The sequence below is a fragment of the Prionailurus viverrinus genome, chromosome E2 (genome assembly GCF_022837055.1).
Source record: "Prionailurus viverrinus isolate Anna chromosome E2, UM_Priviv_1.0, whole genome shotgun sequence".
NCBI classification, from domain to species: Eukaryota; Metazoa; Chordata; class Mammalia; order Carnivora; family Felidae; genus Prionailurus; species Prionailurus viverrinus.
In genome coordinates this window covers 55,221,656-55,243,890 of record NC_062575.1, presented here as the reverse complement: position 1 = coordinate 55,243,890, position 22,235 = coordinate 55,221,656, and the positions used below count along the sequence as shown (strand labels likewise).

General features: G+C 59.6%; 1 protein-coding gene across 1 annotated transcript in view; it reads left to right on the top strand.

Moving 5' to 3' along the window:
• SHANK1 (SH3 and multiple ankyrin repeat domains 1) overlaps positions 1-22,235 on the top strand; it is a 43,758-nt gene that overhangs the window by 10,328 nt on the left and 11,195 nt on the right. Inside the window, exons 9-21 of the mRNA XM_047835883.1 lie at positions 1,577-1,654; positions 1,891-1,957; positions 2,194-2,524; positions 3,425-3,618; positions 6,867-6,980; positions 7,150-7,225; positions 7,666-7,692; positions 15,416-15,498; positions 15,709-15,833; positions 16,404-16,539; positions 16,817-16,897; positions 17,676-17,744; positions 18,193-18,311. Of these exons, the coding sequence (XP_047691839.1) occupies positions 1,577-1,654; positions 1,891-1,957; positions 2,194-2,524; positions 3,425-3,618; positions 6,867-6,980; positions 7,150-7,225; positions 7,666-7,692; positions 15,416-15,498; positions 15,709-15,833; positions 16,404-16,539; positions 16,817-16,897; positions 17,676-17,744; positions 18,193-18,311 (1,500 nt within the window). The remainder of the gene's footprint in view (positions 1-1,576; positions 1,655-1,890; positions 1,958-2,193; positions 2,525-3,424; positions 3,619-6,866; positions 6,981-7,149; positions 7,226-7,665; positions 7,693-15,415; positions 15,499-15,708; positions 15,834-16,403; positions 16,540-16,816; positions 16,898-17,675; positions 17,745-18,192; positions 18,312-22,235) is intronic.

Genomic DNA, 22,235 nt, shown 5'->3' with positions numbered 1-22,235 from the left:
GGACTTTAGCCATCATTGACTGAACAGTGCCAGCGGGCCGGGTACTAACCCAGCTGGTGGATGCCACGGACAAAATCATGCACCTATAGAACTCACCATATGGTGGGGGAGAGATGCTAAGGAGACAGGTAAAAGAGAAACGTGATTTCAAGGAGACCGTGTTAGGAAGAAAATGAGCTAATACTGGCGTATAGTGGGCATCACATAAGTGAAAATGAGTAAGTCAAAATAAAACAGGGAATGTGATCGGCAGCTATTTTTTGACGAGGGAGCCGGAGAAGCCCTCTCCGAAGAGGTGGCATTTGAGCAAAAACCTGAATGAAGCGAGAAAGTGAGCCATGTGGAAATCTAAGGGCAGAGAATGCCAAGCAGTGAGAGCGGCAGGTGCCAAGGCCCTGGGGCAGGAGCATGCCTGTCAGAGGAAGAAGGAGGCCAGTGTGACTGCAGTATAGGGAGCGAAGAAAGGTGGCAGAAGACGAAGTTGGTGAGGCTGGGGGTGCCAGGGCAGGCAGATCGGGTGGAGGGGGAGCCTCGAGGCCATGGCCAGGGCACCGGGTCTGATCCGAAGCGTGACAGGGTGTGATATGGTCGCATCAGTAGGGAATTGGTCTGTATGTGGATGGCATTCCTACCCCCCACTGCCCAGCCCCGGCCCCCGTTGTCCCCTTTCTTCTGAGTCCAGCAGAGTGTGTGAGAAGAGCAGAGACTCCAGAGTCAAACCTTCGTTCAGATCCAACCACTGATGGGCAACCGCTGTGTGACCTTGCGCTGCTTTTGATGCCTTAGTTTCCTCGTCTGTAAAATGGGGAAGTGCTGAGCACCTGGCGCGCAGCACAGTAAGCCCTCCGTGAGGTGTAGACTGGTGGCTCTCAACTGGAACAGCCCGGTCCCCCAGGGGTCACTTAGCAGTGTGTGCAGCCTTCCTTGGTTTTCACAGCCGGAGAGGAGAGTGCTACTGTCATCTAGCGACAGAGCCCAGAGATGCCGCTAGACGTCCTACGATGCACAGGACAGCCGCCACTACGAAGATTCTTTTTTTGGCCCTAAATGTCAGTAGCGCTGAGGTCCAGAAACCTGGCTTTAGATTAGCGCCACTCGGTAGAAAACAACACGGGTCGTGTGTGTGTGTGTGTGTGTGTGTGTGTGTGTGTGAGAGAGAGAGAGAGAGATTTTAAGTATCCCAGGAGTTGCATTAAAAAAAGAAAGGAAGGCAACAGGTAACGTGGATTTTTGTAGCCTATTTTACTCGGCCCATGGTGTCCAAAATATTACCGTGTCAACTTGGAATCAATAGAAGAAGTATTAGAGACATTTGGATTTTTTTTTCCCGTGCTATGTTCTTGCAGTGTGGGTTGTATTTTACAGACACAGCTCATCTCAGTTTGGACGGGACACATTTAAAGGGCTCTTGAGCCACCGGTAGTAAGTGACTGCTGTCCCGGGCAAGGCAGGTTTAGATCAGGCTGTTCCTGAAGTTCTTAGCACAGTGCCTGCGTCTGCTCCTGGTGACTTTAATGGTTTTCTTTCTTTTCTCCCCCCCCTCCACCTCGTGCCACCGGCCGGCCGGCGCCCACAGGAGACCTGTGCTAGGATCCTCCTCTATCGAGGAGCTAACAAGGATGTGAAGAATAACAATGGACAGACCCCCTTCCAGGTCTGGAGCTGTCAGGGCTGGTGGGGGGCACAGAGGAGACAGGGGGTGAGGAAGGCAGGCAGGTACGAGTGCTGGCTGAGAGGCTGGCGGTCTGGGAGAGGACGGAGGGCGCAGTTGCGGGGGTTCAGGTTTGAGAGGGGCAGGGGCGGGGTGTGTGTGTGTGTGTGTGTGTGCAGCTGGCCGGGGACCTCACAGTGCTTCCCGCCCTCTGCCTGGGCCACCCCACCTCCCTCCAGGTGGCTGTGATCGCTGGGAATTTTGAACTGGGGGAGCTGATCCGAAACCATCGAGAACAGGATGTGGGTGAGCGAGAGGGAGGTGGGGCCGAGGGGAGAACCTAGCGTACTTGGGGGTGCATGGGGGGACTGGGGGGTCAGCAGACTGTGAGCGTCTGAGTAGTAGTGGGAGGGGCGATTCCAGACCTCCAGTCTTACATCTTTCTCCCTTCATGCCTCTCCCCCATCATCCCTTGCCTGCACACCCCCTCCGCCTGCCTGTCTCCCCTGCCCCTTCTGCCCCCTGCAACTGTGCCCTCTCAGTGCCCTTCCAGGAGTCCCCCAAGTACGCAGCCCGGCGACGGGGACCCCCAGGCGCAGGGCTGACGGTGCCCCCGGCACTGCTTCGGGCCAACAGTGATACCAGCATGGCCCTGCCTGACTGGATGGTGTTTGCCGCCCCGGGGACCTCGTCCTCTGGGGCCCCCGGCCCTACCTCAGGGCCCCAGGGCCAGTCGCAGCCCTCGGCCCCCAGCACCAAGCTCAGCAGTGGGACCCTCCGAAGTGCCAGCAGCCCCCGGGGCGCCCGGGCCCGCTCCCCATCCCGCGGGAGGCACCCTGAAGAGGCCAAGAGGCAGCCCCGTGGACGGCCCAGGTAGGGGAAGGCTCAGCCCTGGTCCCACTGACCCCAACCCAACCGGATCCCATCCTCGGAGCCACACTCCCCCCACCCAGGCTGGCCCCCCCCAACCACCCAAGTCCCCGGTCCCGCCCTCAGGCCTCCAAATCCCTCTCCGGACCCCTGAGGAAGGGAGGGGGAGGAAGCCACAATCTTGCACCTGTCCCCAAATGGAACAGTTTAGCCAAGCACCTGCTCAATGCCAGGGGCTGAGGGGAGGGAACCCAATAGAATGTTGGTTCCAGCCCCTGAAGACAGACAGACAGACAGACAGGGCAAGGTGAGAAGAAGCCACACAGGGTGGGGGTGGGCAAGGGGCTTGGGGGAAGGTGTCTGAGTTTGGAGATGGGCCAGAAGAGGGGAGGGGGGGCAGAGGAGCCACTCGGGGTAGAGGGGAGGATGGCAGGGGACTTTCCGGGGTAAAGAGGCCAGGCTGGCTGGAGGAGGGTGACAAGGGGGATGTGGCCGGCCAGTGTGTCCCAAGGACACAGGAGAGCGAAAAATCATGGCGGGCTGCGCACGGCGGGCAGAGAGTTGGACCCGCACCAGGAGGAAGCTGGGAGTCGCTGAAGGCTCGTGAGCGAGCTGAGGGATGACACATTCAGAGCCCCGCTTCAGGAAGCTGAATCAGGCACGGCGTGCAGGACCGTGGGAGGGGCAGAGCCGGAAGCCAGGAGGAGGCAGAGGAGGGGCCCAGGGGGCAGCAGTGGGCAGGCAGAGGGAGCCCCCAAATGCCCTCTTCCCCCAAGGATGCCAGAGCTGGGAAACCCACGCCCCCACTCTATGCTCCATCCTCCACCCCCATGGACCCCTGTTCTCCCAGAGGCTCCCCCTCCCTCCACTCTCCCCTGCCTCTCACACCCTCTGTGTATGCAGCTCCAGCGGGACGCCCAGGGAAGGGCCAGCAGGGGGCACAGGGGGCTCAGGGGGCCCTGGGGGCTCCCTGGGCAGCCGCGGGAGGCGCAGGAAGCTCTACTCGGCGGTACCCGGACGCTCCTTCATGGCCGTGAAGTCATACCAGGCCCAAGCGGAGGGGGAGATCTCCCTGAGCAAGGGCGAGAAGATCAAAGGTAACAGGGCAGGGCCGGGCCAGGCTGGGGGGCCGGGGGCGGCAGGTGAGCTAACCCCTCAAGGACGGGAAGGCCGAGCACGAACAGTTCTCCAGGGCCTAGAATTTCCAATGCTCTGGAGACCTCAGAGAGCCCCTAGACACCCCTTACACTCTGGAGGAGCATGATGGGTAGCTGCGGCGATCCTGTCCCTTGGGAGGAGGTGTCGAGGCAAAAGAGTGGAAACTAGCATTTGGGGGACACTGACGCCACGCCAGGCCCTGTGGGAGTGCTCCCCTCACAGGAGCAGCCTTTTGGAAGCGTGTCAGGAGCCCATCTTCTAGTTGAAGGGACAGAGCCTCACACAGGGGCAGCGACTTGCCCCGGGGTCTGAGCCCACGGCTTTCCCTGCCACCCGGTGTGAAGCGTGGAGGCCAAGCCACCTTGGCCGCACCTCCTGCCCCCATCAGGTGCTCTCATCCAAGAACCAGGGTGGGACCCGCTTCAAGGGGCTCTAATGAGACAGGTGTTCGAAGCCCGGCCCATGTGGGGGGCCGGTGCTCCCTGAGCGGCGGCTGCTGTGACTGGGGTTTGCCTCTCTTTGGTTTTCCTGTCTTCTTCTGGAAAATGGTGCCAGCAGCCCTCACATGCAGACTTCGCAGGGCTGTTGACGTGTGTTCTTGGATAGAATGAAGCTTGGAAACAGGAAGCAAGCAGACGCGGCGGTTAATGCAAGGCGGGGGAGCGATCCTTTGCCGGCTCCAGGCTACAGAGGAACTGAGTAGTGTAGCGGGTGGAGGGCCAAGCTGCCTGAGTTCAAATCTTGGCTCCACCACCACTTTCCAGCTGGGCGCCCTCAGACAAGTGCCTGCTCTGGGCCTCAGTTTCTTCATCCGTGCAAGGGGACCCTGGGGGGGATTTTAAAAAGTCAGTTCCCTTAAGGCACCCAGGACACTGATGCGCACATAGTCGGCACCAGTTGTCATTATGCTAAGTGGGTCCCCACTGCAGGAGGCTTAGAGAGGAGAGAGAGAGAGAGAGAGAGAGAGAGACAGACAGACCCCGGCTGCCCATGAAAGCTGGGGCGGGAGGGGTCCTCCCATGGGAGACAGGGTTTGAGTGGGGACTCGAAAGGTGTGCAGGGATCGGAGCATCAGGTCGATTGTGTATCAGTATCTGTGTTGCAGCATCTCTTGCCTTGCCTGAAGGCAAGGTCACATGTCACTGAGCTTTGGGTTGCCAGGGCCCAGTTGGATGACCCGGCACACAGGAGGCCTCAGTGCACATGCGCTGAGTGAGTGAGTGAGTGCATGAATGGATGGCCAGATGCAGGGGCTAACTGTGGGGGCAGTGCCTCCAGAAGCAGGTGCCTGGAAGTGTGTGTGTGTGTGTGTGTGTGTGCGCATACTCATGCGCAGAGGGTCAGGTCTGTGCTTTGAGACAGAGTTTGAAAGAAGAAAGGGAAGCTAAGGTCAGAGGGGAGACACCTTCCATGCCTTCTATGCGCTGTATCTTCCGCATTTCTTTCTGAAGTTCGAGCCCAGTACTTCTATTTTTGTATCCTTCCATTTCCTGAAGACACTGAATTGCTTCACAGCGGGCCAAACCCACAGTGCCCCTGAGCTCCTCCACAGCCCCATGAGGTAGCAGGCTCCCTTGGCCCTCAGTGCCTTAGCCCGGCCTGCAAGCCCCTCCCCCGCCCCCATCCGGTCTCTTTCCTCCACCCACAGGGCACCAGAGACTTCATTGTTCTCTCCATTCCTCGAATGCCCAAGCCCCTTTCCACACCAGGCTCTTTGCACACACCCGTTTCCTTCTGCCGGGAAAACCTCTCCTTCCTCTCTTTGCTTCTTCTCCTCCTAGGATCCTTCCAGTCTCAGTCTGCGTCGCATGTCCCCTGGGACATCATCCTGGCACCTCTTTGCCCTTTGCACCTCGACTTTATATACCCCCATGTGGCCTTTCTTCGGAAACCCTGTTCTTTTCCCCTAAAGTGCTGACCTTAATTTTCAATCACGCAGTCACTTACGGAGCTACGCCTCTAACAGCTGCCAGCAGGGAAGATCCATGAAGGCAAGAATCACATTTGTTGTGTCCATGAGCCCTCTACCCGGCGTCTAGCCTGGGGCCTGACTCACGACCAGCACTAAATAAAATATTTGTTCAGTGACCCAATAATTGATTCCACGACCACCCAGCCGGTCACTGGAGAGCTAGCCAAGAACCCAGACCCCTCGTCACCCCACCTCCCGCTCTCTTCCATGACCTTGAGTGTCTCCTCCATTTGGTTTCCCCAGATCCCCCCCCGCCCCCCGCCCGAGGGTGGCAGCGTTTAAGCCCGGGGAAAGCATCAGATGGCCCCAGCCCAAATCCTAGCGTGGCTTACGCCGTCTCTGGGCAGGGGGCTCTTCTGCGTTCGTGTCTGTAAAATGGGAAATCAGTTGTTGCCTCCCCAGGTAGGTGCAAGGAGTGAGTGAGGGAAGTGTGTGAAGGGACGGAGTGGAGACAGAGCAAATGACCTGGGCCCCCCGAGCCTCAGATTCCCCATCGGTAAAATGGGGATAGTAAAAGTGTCCCTTCTTAGGGCTCTGGCCACGAGTGAGATTTCGATAACCATTAGCTGTCCCTGATGCCCAGCCTTGCATGTCAGCACCCGGCACGGCCACACCAGACGCCGAGCAGGTAGTCAGGACACGTGTTCTATGGCTAAGAGATGAGGCCGGCAGGAAAGGGCTGTCAGGTACAGGTGGCGGAGAGAAAGAGGGCATTCCGATCTCTCCTCCCTTCCGGAGCCAGGGGAAGGAAAGAGAGGCAGAGGGAAGGGTCTGGGAGCAAATGACAGAGGTTTGAGTGGCAAGGAGACTGCGGCCGGTGGCAGAGGGCACTGATAAGAATGTCAAAGGGTTTAGGGAGTCTAGGAGGGTTTAGGAAAATTACAGAACAATCAAGCTGTCCCTGGCTACCAGGGGAGATGAGGGCTCTTTGTGAATGTGTCCATAACCCGTGAGGACCGTGTCACCAGACCCAGCCCTTTTTCCAGTGCATCCTCATGTCCCCATTGGATTCAGAAGCTAGAAAGCAGGAGCGATATGGTTTGGTTCCCCCCGCCAACTCCCTCATCCCTTCCTTGGGCATTTTTTAAGGATGCTCTTGGGCCAGGCCCTGTGCTAGGTGCCGGGCACTGTGGAAAGGCTGCGCATCGAGGACGTTGGGGGTGGGGGGCAACATGGAAACGTGGAAATGTTTCTGTGTCCCTGCTCCCCATCCAGTGCTTAGCATCGGGGAAGGAGGCTTCTGGGAAGGCCAGGTCAAAGGTCGCGTTGGCTGGTTCCCCTCTGACTGCCTGGAAGAGGTGGCAAACCGCTCCCAGGAGGGAAAGCAAGGTAATGAGGACTTGCCAGTTGTCCCTGGGGTTCTCATGTCCCTTCCTTTCCCCCTCCCGATGGGGGTGGGGCACTGGGAAGTAGATGGGACAGCTTGGGCCAGGACCCCCGGGGGTGGGCTCATGGTTTCCAGAGCGAGGGTCCAAGGTCATCCCTTGTCCCCCTGCAGAAAGCCGCAGTGACAAGGCAAAGAGACTCTTCCGGCATTATACCGTGGGCTCCTACGACAGCTTTGATGCCCCAAGGTAAATGTCCTACACCCTCGGGTGCCCCTCACCCCAAGCTCCCTTCATATTCCACCTTTAAATATTTCCACCACCTCTAAGCCTCCTTCCTGCTCCCTCTAAAGTTTGATCCAGAGGTGGGAGAAGGCAGAGGTAGCTTCAGACCACAAGCCCAGTCCCAAACCATCCTGGGCAGCCACTGAGACTGCCCAGTTTTGGGGTAGCCTGAGACCAGTGGGGTGGACAGCTGAGGATGGGGAAGCTCGTGTGTGTGGTTGGCTGGAGGCCTTTGTCTCCTTCATGTGCCCCATCTTTATGTGCAGCACAGGTGTGTACATCCCATGCCTCGCACCGGCGTGGGGAGGGGGGCGGGCAGAGCTGGGCCAGGAGGGGTGGGGGTGGAGAGACGGGCACACTGACACCTTTCCCCTCCCTGGCTGCTGGCTGACTTGCTTCAGAAGCTTGATGGATGGGATTGGCCCAGGGAGGTGAGAGGGGAGGGGAAGGGGGGGCACGGGGTCAGGAATGGGAAGAAAGGGGTGCCTGGGGATGTATGGACTTGTGTGTGCACGACCAGAGCTGGTTTCCCTGTGCGTGAACATCTTACACAGGCGAGCGTCCTTGTACGGATTCTCCGAGTGTGTTCTTGCCCATGTGTCTCTGTAGGTGCGCATGACACGTGTCTGTGTGCATGGGTGGCTCGAGAGGCCCCTAGACGTATAGCCCTGTGTATATACATGCCCATGACGGTGAGAGGATCTGTCCCAGTCTGTGTAGACGGGTGCTTTGTGGCTTTCATTTACGGGCACACGATTGAGGCTAATCGTGCGGCTGCCTCTGCACATCTGTGTTTCCCTGAGTCTGTGTGTCTGAGAACGAGGGCAAGTGTTTCCGGGGATGTCGGTGTGTCTGCTTACCTTGTATGGACAGGTGGGTTTCTGCACACGTCTCTGTCTCTTTCTCTGCATGTCACTGTGCGTGCGTGTCAGCCCATAAAATCGTGTGCATGCATTTGCATCTGTCCGATTGATCTGGAATTGAGGACCTGGGGCATTGGGGGAGGGAAGGGCAGAAGAGGGGAGGATTCCAGGCCTTGGGCTTCCAGAAGGGCAAGACTGTGGGGGAGGGATGGTCATAATTGGGTGTCTGAAAGATGACACCCTCCCCCACCACTCCCCCCATCCAGGGAAGGGTCTCCTTGTTTGTAGCATCCTTCCATTAAATGTGTCCAAACCTATGTGTCTGTGTTCTGGCCAGTGGGGATGGGCAGGGGGGGAAGGGGGGGACAAGATGGGGAGAGAGGGTGGGGCTGGGGTGCCACCCTGCGCCCGGAGTGTCTGAGGCGCTTGACCATTGTGTGTGTTCACCTGGCACGTCTCTGGCTCTGGGCACTGGGTGAGTATCGAGGTCCCCCCACCCCAAATCTCCCTATCGGCCTCTGCCTCCTGTCTCTGACAGTGTCTCTCTGGGTCTCTCCTTGGCCTTGGTCTGGGAGTCGCTTGCTCTACCAGCTGGATGGGGGGGGGGGGTGGCCCCTCTTACCCTCAGCTTCTTCCTTCTCCTTTCCCTAGTTCTGTCCTGTCAACTTCATTCCCTCCCCTTCTCCTCTCCTCCTTGTGCCCACCGGCATGTGCTGCTCTGTGTGGTGTGTCTGAGGCTCTTCCCCTTCGGCCTCCCCGCTGCTCTCCCTGACCCTGTCTGAGGTGGCCCTGCCTGTGTTGTGTGCCCTGCATCCCTGCTGGAACTGTAAGGTCCTGGCCTGTGCCACCCTCTCTCCTCTCCTTGGGAGTCTGCGGTCTCTCCTCTCTTGAGTGAGCTCTGGTGTGTGTATGTCCCTCTCCTGAGCTTCTTTGGGGGAGGGGTGTCTCTCACTGCTCTGGGGCCCAGTCTCAATGTTTCTAGCCTTCCCTTCCTGGCCCTTCCACACTGTGTTGGGGTGCGTTATGCGTCGGTCTGCGATGGGGGGCGGGGGGGGGCTGTGCGTCCCCTCCTGGGGCCTCTCTCACCGTGGTATCCCTGCCTGGGAAGTGGGGCTCTGTTCGCGCGTCCCCGCACGCGGTTGCGAGGCATCTTGTATGGTGTGGTGCGTCTCTCTCCGCTCTCCCTCGCTCTGCACCTGCGCGGGAGGGCCCTGGAGGGGGGAGGGGGTTAAGGGGGGGGCCCAGACCGGAAGTGCCTCCCCCTTCTCCTCCCCCCCCCCGCGCCTCGCCCCTCCCCCTTCTCCCGCCAAGGGGGCCCCCGCGTTCCCCTCCCGGCCCCCTCCCCCCCCTGCCCGGCCCCCTCCGCCGCCCGGCGCAGGACGCCAAGGGGTTAAAGCCTCGCGCCCGGCGCCCGCCTCCGGAGCTGTCCGCGGTGCTGAAGCCGGCGCCGTCCGCGGTCCTCGCGCTCCCGCCGCGGCCCGACCCCGCGCCCCGCGCCCCCGCGCCCCCCGGCATGTGAGCCCCCGGCCCTGCCCTCCCTCCCGCGGGAGGGTGCGCGCCCCCTCCCCCTCCCCCCTCCCGGCGCGGGTCAGCATGAGGCGGGGCCTGGGGGCCCGGACACGGGGGTTCGGCCGAGCGGGGACGGGGACGCGGCGGCGGCGGCGGCGGCGGGGGCGGCCGGCACCGGGACCGGGGCCGGGGCCGGGGCCGCGGCGGCGATGGCTTTGTCTGCGGTCGGCGGCGGCGGGGGTCTCGGGGGCGGCCCCGGTGGGGGCTCCCTGCCGCAGCCGCCCCCCGCGCTCTCCTCCAGCTGGCCGGCCCTGGGGCCCCGGCGGCGCAGCGTCTGGTACATCTACAGGTAACGGAGCGCGCCGCCCCTTTTCTCCGCGGCAGGCTGGGAGGCCCCGGCCCGGCCCGCTGTGACGACCCTCCCCCCCGCCGCTAATCCCCCAGCCTTGGGACTCCTCCCCGCCCCCCCCCCCCAAGCTGCCCCTCTTCCAGCCCCTCTCCCCTCACCTTCTCTCAGTGATAAACCGTTCTGGACCCCTCTTCTCAATCCTTCTCCCATCCCCGTCCCTGGGCCTCTCTCCCCGAGCCCCCCCACCACACACATTCCTCAGCCCCCTTCCAGGCCCCCTTGCCTCTTCCTCCACAGCCTTGCCCCCAGTCAGACCCTCCAAACGGACCCCACTCGGGGATTTCGAACCCACTACCTCTTCCTGCCCCCCTCACCGCCCCCATTCTGTGGAGCGCTCCCCCTCAGGCACCTACATTCCAGGCCCTTATTCCTCCGATCCCCATCTCCCCACACCCCTTTGCAGAGTTGGCAAGTCCCCCCATTCATACCCCTCTCTCCCATTCACAGCCATCCCCCCCATCACACACACATCCCACCCCCGGCCTCCCCTCCCCTCCCCTCCTCTTTTTCCGCTGCGTGTCACTGTGCGACTGTGCATGTGTCAGTGTGGCTGTGTCGATGTGCGTGCGTGTGTGACTGCCTGCAGCCGTGTGCGCACGCGTGTGTGTATGTGTGTGTGTGAGAGAGAAAGAGAGAGTGGGAGAGAGAGATGGAGAGATGGTGGGCTCCCAGCCCCCCACCACAGCTGTGTCCATCTGTGTGTCCCTGTTTGACGGTGTCTGTCTCTGTGTGCAATTTGGAGCGATAGAGAGGCTGTCTGGGGACTGTGTGTGTGTGTGTGTGTGTGTGTGTGTGTGTGATGGAGTGGGCCTGTCCCAGGGACTGCGGCTGTGTTTCCCAATACCTCCCCTCTCATGCCAGGCTTGTCCCCTCCCCCACAGGCCCCCCTTTTCTACACTCTCCATGTGTCTCTGTCCCCATGTGCCCCTCTCCCTGCCTCCAGGGGGTCTGTGCCTGTGTGGGGCAGGTGTGCTGAGCCCCGGCCGGGCTTCTGCACCCGGGAGCTGCATCTGCTTGTGTGTGCTACTTCTCAGCACGGGAAGGGGCTGCTTCCCCGCGCGGGGGGCCTCTGTGCAGGCCATGGAGAGACGCTTGGAGCCGGGGACATGGGGAGGGGCCCAGTACCCGAGGGGGTGCCTTGTACGGCAGCACGCTCTGGGCTGTGGGATCCTGGGTGTGTGAGAGGCACCTCTGGGGTGGGGGTGGGGGTGGGGGGAGTGGATGCTGCTGCGGTCTCTGTGTGTGGGATCCGGAGAACAAGAGCTGGCCGCTGGGCTCCAGAGGCCACTCTGGGGTGGCCGAGGGATGGCCTGGGGGGGAGCATTGTGCGTGCTCCTGCAGGGCAGGTAGTCAGTCAGCAGTAGGAGTGCGGATGGGGTGTCGCGTGGGTAGCGAGTACTGGGGCAGGGGTGGGGGCAGGGGGTCTCCGTCGGAGGGTGGCCGAGGAGAATGGAGCAGGGGAGAGTGGGGGACCCTGAAGTTGGGGGGAACAGGGGTGCTGGAGCAGAGAGGGTGCGTGGGGTGTGTGGGGAAATGGGGTGAAGAGGGAAAGGCAGGATCTGTGAGGAGGGTTTGGGGGTGGGGATCCAAGGCGGCACAGGGAGAGCACGGAGAGGATGCAGGGAATATAAATGAAATGCAGCTGCAAGTACCAGGAGGCGGAAGGGTGTGTGAGGAAGTGAGTTGAGGGTGCAGAAGTGGGAAGAGGCTTCCACGGATGAGAATGCGGGGGACTCGGGAGTATGGGAGGGACCTGGGGTGCTGTAGGGGACACGGTGGGGTTGCCTACTGAGGCGTGAGAAGACCTGGGAAGGGCGAGGCCAAGGGAGGGGGAGGGAGGTCCCGGAGGTCTGCGGAGGACCCTTTGGGGAAGGGGCTGGCGGGTGTGCAGAGGCCAAGTTGGAGGTGGAGGAGTGGCCCCGTAGCGTGTGATGAGGGCTGACAGAAGCGAGAGCTAATGGGGGGTGGGGGGGCTGGGACAACGTGGAGCTTTCAGATGGCGTGGAGGAGCAGGGGGCGAGGTGCAGAGGGGTGAAGGGGCACCCACAGGAGCCGAGGATGGGGGACATTGAGATGAGGGAAACTGTCGGGGCAACAGGACAGTTGGAAGGCTGGAGGAGGACACGGTGGCATGGGGGAAACATCAAGGTGGCCGGAGACTGGGTGAGAAAGTCACGGGAGTGGGGACAGAAGGGAGCACATACCGGACGGGGACGCTTGAGAGGGAGGGACAGAGGTGGCGTTGTGACGATCTGAGGGGGTTTGGACATCGCTGGGGTGTATGGGTTGCCTGTGAGGAATTCAGATCTTGGCTCTGACCCTTTTCCAGCTGGTGTGGTCTCGAGCATGTACTTCCCGGTGCCTCAGTTTCCTCGTTGCTAAAATGGGAACAGTAACAGCCACCCCCTCCCAGGGGTGTTGTGAGGCAATGTGAATAAATAAATGTAAAATGCACCCAACGGCATCTGGCATTCAGCAATGGGTCAATGAATGTCACTAATTGCTGTGCTACTGGCATAGCCTGGGATACATTTCAGGCACTGAATGGGGGCGGGGGGGGAAGCTCATGGCCAATTTGGGGCCGATGTATGTGTGTGGAGGTATTTGAGTGCAGTCGAGTGGGGGATGCCATACCTGCGTTTACCCAGGTGTTTCCTTCTGTGTTTTTGAAGATTACTCGCCGCGTGACCTTAGGCAAGTTACTTGACCTTTCTGTGCCGCTCTTTCCTTGCCCATAAAGTGGAAATAGCACTTATGCCTACCTCAGAGGCGGGCTGTGAGAGACACTTGAGTTATTTAGCCGTGAAGGGTTTCAGATACTGACTTGCACGTGGCCAGTGTTTCTTCCTGGGATATGATGGATATGGGAGTTTCACTGAATCACATTGGGGGCTGGGGGGTTTGAGGAAGGCTTATGTCTGGAGTGGGAGGATAACGTGGGGGTAAAGGAGGGATGCCAGGGGCCGGGGAGAGGTGTGGGAGATGTAGGGGTTGGTAGCAGGGACGGAAGGAGAAACGGCTGCCAGCGAGGGATGAAGGATGGGCACTGGTGGCTGCTGGGGACCTGGAGATCCGGAGCGGATATGGACGTAGCAAGGGCAGAAGGGCTCCGTGGAATTTGTCGGGCAGGGACGGCGGTGGGCGTCCCAGAGTGCCTGGGCCGGAGCAAGGGAGCCCTGACCTCTGAACCAATTTCTGTGGGCCTTGGCCTCGACCCCTTCCTTCTGCCTCCCCTCTCTTCCCCTCTCCTCCCTCACTCCTCCGAAGCCCCGTCCCTCCGCTCTTCCCACACCCCTTCCACCCTGCTACAAGGGCGACCCATCCCTGGCTTGAAGAGAAGATCAAGAAGACCTGATAGGTAGGGTGTGGCGCGTTTAATGGACCGTGGTGAACTTGGAGCGAGAGCGGTTGCTAGGCGTGTCTGCGTGTGCACACGCATGTGCAGAACGCTGTCTCTGTGGTCCAGATGTATGGATGTGACAGCGACAGTGGAGGTCGTGGGGTCATGAGAGCGCACAGGGCTGCCGGTGTGGCGGGGGATGGTGCCGAAATACAGTAGGAGCACAGTGGGTATTATTGGCGTGTGCTGGGATGTGTTCAGGGGGCGGGTTATGGGAATATACTGAGATCCAAGTGAGGGGGAGTTATTATTGGAGCATACTGGGATGTGTGGGGGTGTTACCGAAACCTACTGGAGTATTCGTGGAGGGCTGTTTTGCCGAATCCGTGAGAGTCGCTGATTAAAGTGCGCGGGGAGCACGCTTATTGCTGGAGTATGTTAGGGCTGATGGATTTTATTGGGATATACTGAGGGGTCTGCGTCTGTGCTGGACGGGTCTCAGACGTGACCACAGGCCGCCCGGGGTGCAGCGGGGCGTGCGTTCTGGCGGACTGAGGGTGTTCCTGGGGCTGCCGAGGGGAGTGGGGCTGGATCAGGGTGCTTGGGTATTTCCGCTGTATACTGGGGTTCCTGGAACGGAATGGATATGTCATCTTGAGGCGCGCAGTGGTGATGTCAAGGCTTTGGGGCTGTTATCTGAGCGAGCCCAGGCAGGGGTTGAGATTCGTGGAATATGTTTGGGTTTCATTGAACTCTCCTGGGTATGTGACCATTACCTAAATGTGCTGACAGGCTTTGGTGGCGGCGGTAGGGGACTATCCGCGTATTCACGGGTCGTTTGCATTTGCATTTTACTGGAATCTATCCAGCGCGTGAAGGAGATGCATTTGAGGTATACCAGGGAACAGAGAAGTCACTGCTGTGCGCTAGAACTTTCTCCAGTGATAGAAATGTTCTGTATCTGCACTGTCCTGCATGGTAACCACTGGCCACATGTGGCTACTGGGCACTTTGAAACGTGGCCAGTGAGACTGAGGAACTGAATTTCCCTATTTGATCTTTATCTATTTTTAAATTTGTTTAAGTGTTTTTTTTTTATTTATTTGGAGAGAGGGAGGGCGCGAGCGGGTGGTAGGGGCAGAGAGGGAGAGAGAATACCAGGCAGGCTCCACGGTCAGTGCAGAGCCTAACGTGGGGGCTCGATCTCACGAACCGTGAGATCGTGACCTGAGCCGAAATCAAGAGTCAGATGCTTAACCTCCTGAACCACCCAGGTCCCCTCTCAATTTAATTTTTAATGACTTTGCGTATAAATAGCCACATACATGTAGCAGCTACCATATTGCACCATGCTGAATAAGTGATGATACAACGTGCTTGGGTACCTGGGGAGGTGTTACTGTAGGATATATATAGTCAAGGAGTTGGGAGGGGTATCATGGAAGTACACGTGTCCTCTGGACCTAGTAACTCGGCCAAAGGCATTGAAAGAATCCTACCCAGCGTGATTACTATGTGCCCGGCACTGTGCTTCTTAACTATTTTGGTACTGAACTCCCACAGCGACCTCGTCTGGTAGGGCCTTTTATTGCCTCACATCGTAGACAAGGAAACTGAGGCCCAAAAGGTTAAAGTCTTGGGCTCAAGGTCACCGACAGGAAGTGGCTAGCGGGAGCTCAAAGCGGGCTGTCTGGTGATCTGGCGGCTTACCTCCCTGTCCCTCACGCTGTGCGGGCACACAGTGGGCTTGGTAGCTGCTTGCTGAATGGATGGGTGGATGGAGGCATGGATGGATGAATGAGGAAAGGCTGAGTGGGAGAGCAAGCAGCCCGGGCTCTGAGGGGGAGGCCTGTCAGGGCTGCTGCAAGCAAACACTAGCGGAGTGGGTGAGGAAGATCCTCGGAGGGGGGGGGGGTGGGGGATGAATGGTTCTGGAGCAGGGGCTCAGGTCACCGGGTGGCTGATGGAGCACAGACTCCGTGTCTCATAATCCCTTCTCCACCCCCACCCCCCCACCCCACCCCCGTTGCCAGCGATTACATCATTAAGGAGAAGACAGTCTTGCTGCAGAAGAAGGACAGTGAGGGGTTTGGGTTCGTGCTCCGGGGGGCCAAGGGTGAGTGCCGGCCGGGGAGGAGATGGGAGAAGGGCTCTCTGACCCAGGGGGATGGACAGGGGAAGGGACCCCAGCCCACCCACCACCCCACCCCAGGGTGCCGGTCCTTCAGCTACGATGAGGCCTCTGTGACTTGGGTCTGAGCCCCATCCCCTGCTCGGCCTCTCCACCCCCTCCCCTCCGACCCCGCCGGCTCCTCCCCATCTGCAGCGCAGACCCCCATCGAGGAGTTCACCCCCACCCCGGCCTTCCCGGCGCTGCAGTATCTGGAGTCCGTGGATGAGGGTGGCGTGGCATGGCGAGCTGGACTGCGGATGGGAGACTTCCTCATCGAGGTGAGTCCTGACCCCCGGCCCCAGGGGCCTTCCCGAGTGCCAGCCTCAGCACACCTTCCACAGATACTGCTTCCCCCTCCCCCAACGCCGGGAACCCTGGCGACGAATCCCCAGGCCCCTCCTGATTCACACCAGGATCTGGCTGCCCAAATGCAGACTCTTTTTGCACCAGGCCTCCCAGCCCCCCAGCCCGCCCCCCAGCCAGCCTCCTCTTTCTCCAGGGGTTCCTTCTGAAGGCCTCTCTGAAGCATCTCAAAAGAAAACAGAGCTGTCCCCCTGTGCGTGTGTGTGCGCGCGCACACACACACACACACACACACACACATTGCAAGGGGGGGACAAGGAGGGAGAGAGAGGTGAATCGGGTGAGCCCAGCCCCTTAACCCTGGGGCCAGGAAAATTAGGGCCTTGTAAGGGGAAGGGGTGGGGGGGGAGGGTCAAGGGGAAGGAGGAATGACCAACAGTGCTGTAAAGCGGGCAAAGCAGGAGGTCACTCAGCTGGGGACTCTGAAGCTGAAAGCATCCCTCGCCTCACCTACTCTGTGTGGTTTGGGGGCATCTGTGCCACAGGTGAACGGGCAGAATGTGGTGAAGGTCGGCCACCGACAGGTGGTGAACATGATCCGCCAAGGGGGCAACACGCTGATGGTCAAGGTGGTGATGGTCACCAGGCACCCGGACATGGATGAGGCTGTCCATAAGAAAGGTGCTTCTCCTCCTCATTTGCATGGCCAGAGCTGGGCACCCCACTGCCACCAGACTAAGGTCCTCAGAAGCCCTAATGGCTTAATGGTCCCCACCACTGGCCTTCCCTTCCCCAGGGCTGCTTGTTTGTGACCCTTCCGGGGAGAAACTGACACGGGGAGGGCTCAGCATGCTGGTGGCAGCTGTCTCTGGTATCCGGGAGCACTGGTGGTGGTGGTAGGGGGTCACGGGCCTTCTGTCCATGGTACTGATGCCTCGCCCCCGCCATCACCTTCCAGCACCCCAGCAGGCTAAGCGGCTCCCGCCCCCAGCCATCTCTCTTCGTTCCAAGTCCATGACCTCAGAGCTGGAGGAGATGGGTGAGCCTGTGGGGCTGCTGGGGTCCAGGCGCTGGGGAGGGAGAGGGGCAGAAGGGGGACTGAACTAGACCTTGAGTTTGTTAGTGTTGTTAGTGACCAGGGGTCCTCGTCCTCAACCTGTCCCCCAGTCCATGGGTCAGACTCTCTGTGGCCTGCGTGTGTGTCGCTGGGAAGGGGCGTCTGAGAGTCGACTTTCCTCTGTCCTCTTATATCTGTTTCTCTGTCGAGTCTCTCTCTGGGTCTGCACGTCCCTCCCTACGGGTCCCTATTTCCTTTCTGGCTTCTCTCCACCTGCCCCACCTCACGCCCACCCCCATTCTCTATCTCTTCCTCCACCAGCTTCCCCACCCTCCCCCGACAGAAAGGAAGGCCAGCCCCTCCCCAGACAGGGCCGAGTGGACCTGGGGGGTCCCGTTTCCCCTGACAGGGGGCAGATCGGGCAGCTGACCACCCCTACCCTGAGGGAGGAGGGTGTTCCAGAGAGGGGGCCCCTCGCCTCCCCCTGAAGTCCTAACTCTTGGCTCCTCTACTGCCTCTCCCCCGGGCTAGTCTCCCCCTGGAAGAAGAAGAGTGGTGAGTGGGCACAGGACTGGCGGGGGGGCCCCCCCGTCCCCATCCCGCCGGCGGACTCGCCCCTCCCCGACCCGGGCCCTTCACTGCCCCACTCGCGCTTGCGCACGCCTGCTGGTCGCACCCGCTGGCCACGCCCACTGGCCGAGCCCGCTCCGCCCCGTCCCTCGGGGCGCCCCTGGACTTCATCCGCATCCTTTGCCCACAGAGTACGAGCAGCAGCCTCCGCCGGTGCCCAGCATGGAGAAAAAGCGGACCGTGTATCAGATGGCTCTCAGTAAGATGGCCCACCCCGGGCTCCCCGGGCTGCCCAGGACCCCCGACCCCACGCCCCCTGGGGTGCAGGAGCCACTCCGACCCTCTTCCCGCCTGCGCACCCTTTGGCCACCTCCGAGCTGAGCCGAGCTGAGCCGAGCTGAGCCACCTCCCACCCCAACCTTGCCCCAGCCACGTCAAGTATGAGCTCCCACCTCTGTCCGCAGCCTCTCCCCCCACTGCCTTTTGCCCCACCCCCACCCCTCCACCTGCCCTCCTAGGACGACTGTCTTATTTGCTGCCCTCACCTCTTCCCACCGCTGGGCCCTGCCTTCTGGGCTGGAGACTGTGTCCATGGGGATGGGTGCCCTTTTCTGGTCCACACAAAACGTTGTCTGGGCTCCCGGCAGCTCCGTCTCTGGTGAGGCCAAAGCAAGCTTCATTGCACTGCCTCTTCCGCCTCCCCTTAGACAAACTGGATGAAATTTTGGCGGCAGCTCAGCAGACCATCAGCGCAAGCGAGAGTCCTGGACCTGGTGGCCTTGCGTCGCTGGGCAAACACCGGCCCAAAGGCTTCTTTGCCACCGAGGTAAGCTGCCTGCACTGGGGGATGGGAGCGTAGTGGTGAAGAGGCTGGGGGTGCACACGCCAACCTGGCACCTCTGTCCTGCTCCTTGCAAACCCTTCCTGACCCCACTGTGTTTACCGTCGATCCAGGAGGGGCACTGCGCTTCCTGGGTCCCCTCCTTTCTCCCCATTCTGGGGGCTTCCTTTCCTCCCTGCCCATCCTCTTCCTGATTCTCCTCCTAAAACTTGCTTCCTGTTCCCTCACCCCCTGCTCCTCACGCTCTCTCCTCCATCTCTGTCCCACTTCAAGAGTCTCAGGGAAGGCAAAACGATGTCCTGGATGGCAGTCCCTGGCAGAGGCCCAGCACACGATAATAGGTGCTCAACAAGTGGGGGTTATTCAAATATTAATTATTAGCTCTGTCTCTGCTCTGCTTTTCCCTGTGACAGAGTGTCGTGGGCGTTGATCATATTTTGGACACTACATTTCACATGGGTTATCTCATTCATTTGTAGGATCGGTTATTAGCTCATTTCCAGAGGGGAAACTGAGGCTCAGAGAGGGAGGCAGTATTTCAACTGGATCCATGGCCCTGACTCTTCTGGCGGGCCTGCTGGTCCCTCAGCTGGCGGGCTTGTCATTGGGCCGGGCCCCTTATTGGGGCACCAGCCCTGCTGGTGCCTCTTCCCACCCTCCAGCCTCTCCTCCAAAGGTCACACACCACCCTTCCTCTCTCTTAGCGCTTCCTACTTTTCTGTGCTCAGGCCCTGCCCTCTGACGCTGACCTCTGAACCCCTCTTCCCATAGGCCGCACCCACTGCTCGGTGGCCAAGGGGCTATTTACTCTAAAACCAGATTCTCTGGCTTTTGGGGGACCATGGATCCTCCTTGGAAGGCTGGGATAGTCCTCAGAATAATGCTTATAAACATAAAATACATAAGGAAACAAAAGAAGCCAATTACACTGATACTACAGTTATCAAAATATTTTTTTAAGTTCATTTATTTATTTTGAGAGGCGGGAGAGGGGCAGAAGGAGGGACAGAGAGAGAGGATCCCAAGCAGGCTCCGCACTGTCTGCGCAGAGCCCAACGCGGGGCTTGAACTTACGAACCGTGAGATCATGACCTGAGCCGAAACCAAGAGTTGGACGCTTAACCGACTGAGCCACCCGGGCGCCCCTCAAAATATTTTGAAAAGCAAAATTCGTGGGGCGCCTGGCTGGCTCAGTCAGTCGAGCGTGCAATTCTTGAGCTCAGGGTCACGAGTTCAAGCCCCACGTTGGGCCTAGAGCTTACTTAAACACACACACACACGCACACACACACATACACACAGTAAAAGCAAAACTTGTGATACAGTAATATCGGTGCCTTTTTGTCAACACATTAGCCACCAAGACCTCGTGATGGATCTTAACTCCTCTAACGTAAAAGTCATGAGGAGCATAAACACTATTTCAAGAAATCTGCAACCATGTGATGGGATATGGAAAATATCCGTGATTTCTATTGGGGATACAGTCACGGGTCTGGCCAAGACCAGCTCCGTTTGTTGCCTCCATCCCTCCCCCGAAGGTCAGCACAGAAGTGCACAAGCAGTCAAGCCAGGCAGACCTGCCTTCCAATCCTGACCTCCTCTGACTTCCTGTGTTACTTGGACCACACTACTCCATTTCTCTGCATCTCAGTTTCCCGCTCCGTACAGTGGGGCTAAAGCCAATCTTGCGGGTCTTTCTGAGGATTGAATGAGATCAGCTCCTAGCACAGCAGGCTCTCAATAGACGCTGAGCCCTCTTAGGCCATAAAATAAACTGGAGACCCCACAACGACTTACCAGTGAGCCTTGCACGTGCCCCCCAGAGATCCTACAACGGCATCTCAGGTGCAGAGTCTCCAAAATACAGAGAGGGCGAGTCCCGTTTTCGTTTATACAACAAACGCGTGGCGTATCCACCAAGTGCCAGCCAGCCAGCATGCCAGCCCCTCCCCGTGTGAACCGTGGTTACGGCCAGACAAGATCCCAGCCCTCACAGAATTCACCATCTGAGCTCCAGAGACATCCCCCAGATGGGCCCAGACGTGGGCCAATAAGGTGGGGAGGGGGCGGTACTGAGGGACCTGCCGATGCCAACGGTGGGGGTGCAGACCCCAGGCAGGTCCACCGTAGGTCGGTCGAGGTGCCTCTTGGGCTGTCTCCTCCTAGGGTTCTGCTGTCCATCCATCTGTCCTCCCCTCTGTGAGGCTTTGGCTATCTCAGCTGCTCTCTCTCTTGCCTGGTCACTGACTCCAAGGGGTCATCCCACTACTGTCCCTCCCTTCTGCCCAGTCTCTGTCTGGGTGTCAGTTTCAGCCTCTGGACTCAGTTTTCCCCCTGATTATTGTGACCGTACCCTTTTGGTCCCATTCTTTGACTCTTTGCCTCCTGGGGCCTGCCTGGCCCTCCCGGTCTCAGGGCCTCTCAGGACTGCCTCTCTTCCTGCTTTGTTGGGGCGCTCTCTCTTGCCATCGCTGTCTCATTTCCCCTCCTGCCCTCCCCCAACCCCCGGCTCTGAATCCCCATCTCCGTCTCTTTCTCCCCATCTGTCTGCCTTTGCCTGTCTCTGTCTCTCCGTCTGTCTCTCCCTCCGCTCTCTCCCCCGTCACCCCTTTCAGGGGCTGTCTCCCTGGCACTCGTTTCTCAGCCCACCTTCAGCCTCCAGCCTGGGCACGCACTCTGCCCTTGAGGCCCCAGACCCACCACCGGCCCACGAGGTGGCACAGGAGGAGGGCTGGACCTCTGGCGAGGCCGCCGGGGAGGAGTCTGCCCGCAGCCGGTGACGTCACGCGCACCCGGGCACTCTGATTGGCTGCCCCCGCTGCGCGGGAGGGGACGCTCCGCGTTCGTCGTTGGAGGTCAGCCTGTCCCACCTTGAGTCAGTGTGCCCCTCAGGCAGTCAGTCCAACCGCCTCCTCAGACCCTATTATGATTTCTCCATCAGTCTGGCGTCTCCTCTGCCACGATGACCCCTTTTGTGTCAAGCTAACCCATTATTTGATCCCTCCTCTTCCACTTAGAGGTGTCTTCTGTTCGCCTGCCAGTCTGGCGCCTCTCCCTTCACTCTGCACTCTCTTCAGACAAAGGCACCCCTCCCCTGTCATTGTGAACCCCTTTTTGTCACTCTGCCCCCCACCCCTCCCGACTCCCATGCTTCCTGCCAGATGCTTCCCTCACCTTCCTTCCCACCTCCCCGTTATCCCTGGCTCGCCCTCCCCAGCCTGGACTCTGTATTCAGTGTCCTGTCCAGAACTGCTTCTGCCCCCCGTGGTCCCTGCATCCTTTCTGACTGGGTGCTCCCCACCCCACCCCACCCCATCATTTTGCACACATTTACTGAGCACCCGGTATACCCTGGACCCACTGCTCAGCCCTGGGGTTGCGGGAGTAAGCCAATCCAGGCCATTTCTATTAGAGAATTTACATTTGGGGGTAGGGGGTGGATTTGGCAGAATTGGGGTCCGCTACGTGTAAGAGAAACCCCGGAACAGCGGGGGCTGACAAGGCAAGTCCCGTCTCTGTGATATTGACGGAGGCTGGAGTAGGGAGTCCCAGGGGCAGGCGCCATGGTCACGAAGACCCAGGATCCTTCCCATTTTCTGTTGCACCATCCTGGCTTTCTTGCCAACCATGAAGTCACCTCACGGTCCAAGATGGCTGGCGGGCTAGCCGTGGCACCAGCCTTCCAGGTGGCAGGAACAAGGAAGAACGGAAAGGCAGGAAGGCAAAAGAGGGCGCATTGTTGCTTCTGGGGTCACCTCTGAAGAGACCTCCCCAAAGAAACACGCAACACTTCCACTCGTGCATCTGTGCAGGCCTCAGTTCCATGGCCACGCTCAGCTGCAAGGGAGTCTGGGAAATATAGTCTCAATAGGTGCTAAGGAAGATTGAAAAAAATTTTTTAATGTT